The sequence below is a fragment of the Perca fluviatilis genome, chromosome 22, assembly GCF_010015445.1.
Source record: "Perca fluviatilis chromosome 22, GENO_Pfluv_1.0, whole genome shotgun sequence".
Classification (NCBI taxonomy): Eukaryota; Metazoa; Chordata; class Actinopteri; order Perciformes; family Percidae; genus Perca; species Perca fluviatilis.
This window is the reverse complement of record NC_053133.1, coordinates 31,396,562-31,401,561: the sequence shown is the minus strand read 5'-3', so window position 1 is coordinate 31,401,561 and position 5,000 is coordinate 31,396,562. Positions and strand designations below refer to the sequence as shown.

At 45.2% G+C, this 5,000-nt stretch overlaps 1 protein-coding gene across 1 annotated transcript in view; it reads right to left on the bottom strand.

The window, feature by feature from the left end:
- Window positions 1–5,000, bottom strand: part of lama1 (laminin, alpha 1) — an 85,427-nt gene that overhangs the window by 58,866 nt on the left and 21,561 nt on the right. Inside the window, 3 exon segments of the mRNA XM_039789919.1 lie at window positions 18–161; window positions 1,504–1,737; window positions 4,955–5,000. The exon segment at window positions 4,955–5,000 is cut by the window's right edge and continues 91 nt beyond it. Coding sequence (XP_039645853.1) covers window positions 18–161; window positions 1,504–1,737; window positions 4,955–5,000 — 424 coding nt within the window.

Below are 5,000 nucleotides of genomic sequence, written 5' to 3'. Positions count from 1 at the left end.
TTTATAAATGTACTTACTGGTACTCTGAGCAGGCCTCCCTGCTCCTCGCAGGCCGAGCTGAGTCCTGAACAGAAACACTGAGAGCAGCCGGCTGGACTCTCGGCTGATAGGCCGAACCATCCAGAGACACATTCCTCACAGCGCCGTCCAGACACACCCAGCTGGTCACAGATATACAGGTTATACAGAGATACACACACAGATACACACACACACACACACACCACCACCACCACACCACCACACACACACACACACACCACGCACCACACACTCACACACACACACACACCACACACACACACAAGCACACACACACACACGAACACACACACACACACAACCACACACACACACACACACAGAGACACACACACAACACACAACACACACGAACCACACACACACCACACACACACTCCACACACACACACACACACACAGGACACACACACAGACAGCAGAGACACACAACACACACACACACGCACACACAGTACACACACACAGTACACACACACACACAGCGACAGGGACACACACACACACACACACACACAGACGAGACACACACACACAGAGAACACCACACCCACACACGATACACACACACACACAGACAGAAACACACACACACACACACACACACACACAGAAGACAGAGACACACACACACAGACAACAGGATACACACACACACACAGGACACACACACAGACAGAGACACACACACAGACAGAACCCACACAGATACACACACACAGGATACACACACACACACAGACGCACACACACACACAGAGACACACACACACACAGCCACACACACACAGATACACACACACACAGATACACACACACACACAGGACACACACACACACAGACAGAGGAACCACACACAGGACACACAGAGACACACACGGACACACACACACACACGATGCACACACACACACTGGACAGACACACACACAACAGACAAGGACCACACACACACAGGCACACACACACACACAGATACACACACACACACACACAAGGATACACACACACACAGACACGACACACACAGAACACACACACAGATACCGCACACACACACACAGATACGCACACACACACACACACGCACACAGTACCACACACACAGCACACACACACACACACACGAGACACACACACAGACAGGACCGCACACAGGATACACACACACACATATACACAGGATACACACACAGACAGAGAGACACGCACACACACAGAGATACACACACACACACAGACAGAGGACACACAGGATACACACACAGAAGCACACACACAACACACAGACAGGGACACACACAGGATACACACCACACACAGGAAACACACACACACACACACACACACACACACACAGACAGAGACACACACACAGAGATACACACACACACAGAGAAACACACACACACAGAGACACACACACACACACACACTCACACACACACACGTTGTGTTACCTTGCACACACACTCCCCGTTGTCTCGACAGTCACACACTCCCAGCGTCGTGTTGCAGAACTTCTCGTCCGTTCCCGTCATGTCACAGCCGCACGCCGAGCATTCTGGGTAACCGTGGTAACCGGGGGCGCACTGGTCACATGACCTGCCAGAGAAGCCCTCTCTGCAGAGACACTGCCCATTGGTCAGCTCACACTGAGGGGCGGAGCTTCCCGCTGCGCTGCAGCTGCACGGCTGCAGAGAAAGACCAGGATGTTAGAACATTTAAAGGAGCCTCACTCAGCTGGTCTAAGAGTCACTGTGTGTTTCTATGACTCAGCTGGTCTAAGAGTCACTGTGTGTGTTTCTATGACTCAGCTGGTCTAAGAGTCACTGTGTGTTTCTATGACTCAGCTGGTCTAAGAGTCACTGTGTGTGTTTCTATGACTCAGCTGGTCTAAGAGTCACTGTGTGTGTTTCTATGACTCAGCTGGTCTAAGAGTCACTGTGTGTGTTTCTATGACTCAGCTGGTCTAAGAGTCACTGTGTGTGTTTCTATGACTCAGCTGGTCTAAGAGTCACTGTGTGTTTCTATGACTCAGCTGGTCTAAGAGTCACTGTGTGTTTTTCTATGACTCAGCTGGTTTAAGAGTCACTGTGTGTGTTTCTATGACTCAGCTGGTTTAAGAGTCACTGTGTGTGTTTCTATGACTCAGCTGGTTTAAGAGTCACTGTGTGTGTTTCTATGACTCAGCTGGGTTAAGAGTCACTGTGTGTGTTTCTATGACTCAGCTGGGTTAAGAGTCACTGTGTGTGTTTCTATGACTCAGCTGGGTTAAGAGTCACTGTGTGTGTTTCTATGACTCAGCAGGGTTAAGAGTCACTGTGTGTGTTTCTATGACTCAGCTGGTTTAAGAGACACCAGAATGTTAGAAATTTTAATCGGCATTAAAGGAGCCACACTGGTTGAAGTGTGCTTGGACCAATCATATTCTCCTTATATCTGCTTCCTCTAGGCAATATTATTAGCAAACACTCTATTAACTTTCCCTGTTATGCAGATGATACCCAGTTATATCTATTAACTTTACCCGTTATGCAGATGATACCCAGTTATATCTATTAACTTTACCCGTTATGCAGATGATACCCAGTTATATCTATTAACTTTACCCGTTATGCAGATGATACCCAGTTATATCTATTAACTTTACCTGTTATGCAGATGATAACCAGTTATATCTATTAATGTTCCCGTATGCAGATGATACCCAGTTATATCTATTAACTTTAACCGTTATGCAGATGATACCCAGTTATATCTATTAACTTTACCCTCGCTATGCAGATGATACCCAGTTATATCTATTAACTTTACCCGTTATGCAGATGATACCCAGTTATATCTATTAACTTTCCCTGTTATGCAGATGATACCCAGTTATATCTATTAACTTTCCCTGTTATGCAGATGATACCCAGTTATATCTATTAACTTTCCCTGTTATGCAGATGATACCCAGTTATATCTATTAACTTTCCCTGTTATGCAGATGATACCCAGTTATATCTATTAATGTTCCCCGTTATGCAGATGATACCCAGTTATATCTATTAACTTTCCCTGTTATGCAGATGATACCCAGTTATATCTATTAATGTTCCCCGTTATGCAGATGATACCCAGTTATATCTATTAACTTTACCCGTTATGCAGATGATACCCAGTTATATCTATTAACTTTACCCGTTATGCAGATGATACCCAGTTATATCTATTAACTTTACCCGTTATGCAGATGATACCCAGTTATATCTATTAACTTTCCCTGTTATGCAGATGATACCCAGTTATATCTATTAACTTTACCCGTTATGCAGATGATACCCAGTTATATCTATTAACTTTACCCGTTATGCAGATGATACCCAGTTATATCTATTAACTTTACCCGTTATGCAGATGATACCCAGTTATATCTATTAACTTTACCCGTTATGCAGATGATACCCAGTTATATCTATTAACTTTACCCGTTATGCAGATGATACCCAGTTATATCTATTAACTTTACCCGTTATGCAGATGATACCCAGTTATACGTATCGATCAGCCAGATGGAACCGGTCACTTAGTTAAACTTCAAACATTAAGGACATACAATCCTGGATGACCTACATCTGTTTCTGTTAGTGTTTCTGTTTTTATTGTGTGTATTCTGTGTATAGTGTATATTAGTGTGTGTGTGTGTGTGTGTGTACCTTGCAGCCTGTGTGTATAGTGTGTATTAGTGTGTGTGTACCTTGCAGCCAGTGTGTATTAGTGTGTGTACCTTGCAACCAGTGTGTATTAGTGTGTATTAGTGTGTGTACCATGCAGCCTGTGTGTATAGTGTGTATTAGTGTGTGTGTACCTCGCAGCCTGTGTGTATTAGTGTGTGTGTACCTTGCAACCAGTGTGTATTAGTGTGTGTGTACCTTGCAGCCTGTGTGTATAGTGTGTATTAGTGTGTGTGTACCTTGCAGCCTGTGTGTATTAGTGTGTGTGTACCTTGCAGCCTGTGTGTATTAGTGTGTGTGTACCTTGCAGCCTGTGTATAGTGTGTGTACCATGCAGCCTGTGTGTATAGTGTGTATTAGTGTGTGTGTACCTTGCAGCCTGTGTGTATTAGTGTGTGTGTACCTTGCAGCCTGTGTGTATTAGTGTGTACGTCCCGTGTATCGTGGCCGGTGTGTTAGTGTGGGTGTGTGTGTGTAAACTTGCAGCCTGTGTGTATTAGTGTGTGTGTACCTTGCAGCCTGTGTATAGTGTGTATTAGTGTGTGCACCATGCAGCCTGTGTGTATAGTGTGTATTAGTGTGTACCTTGCAGCCTGTGTGTATTAGTGTGTGTGTACCTTGCAGCCTGTGTGTATTAGTGTGTGTATCTTGTAGCCGTGTGTGTATTGGTGTGTGTACCTTGCAGCCTGTGTGTATTAGTGTGTGTGTACCTTGCAGCCTGTGTGTATTAGTGTGTGTGTACCTTGCAGCCTGTGTGTATTAGTGTGTGTGTACCTTGCAGCCTGTGTGTATTACTGTGTGTGTACCTTGCAGCCTGTGTGTATTAGTGTGTGTGTACCTTGCAGCCTGTGTGTATTACTGTGTGTGTACCTTGAAGCCTGTGTGTATTAGTGTGTGTACACCTGCAGCCCGTGTGTACATTAGTGTGTGTAACTTGCAGCCCGTGTGCGATTAGTGTGTGTGTTACCCTTGCAGCCTGTGTGTATTAGTGTGTGTGTACCTTGCAGCCTGTGTGTATTAGTGTGTGTGTACCTTGCAGCCTGTGTGTATTAGTGTGTGTGTACCTTGCAGCCTGTGTGTATTACTGTGTGTGTACCTTGCAGCCTGTGTGTATTACTGTGTGTGTACCTTGAAGCCTGTGTGTATTACTGTGTGTGTACCTTGAAGACTGTGTGTATTAGTGTGTGTGTACCTTGCAGCCTGTGACGGGGTCGTGACCCCAGTAACCGTCCTCACAC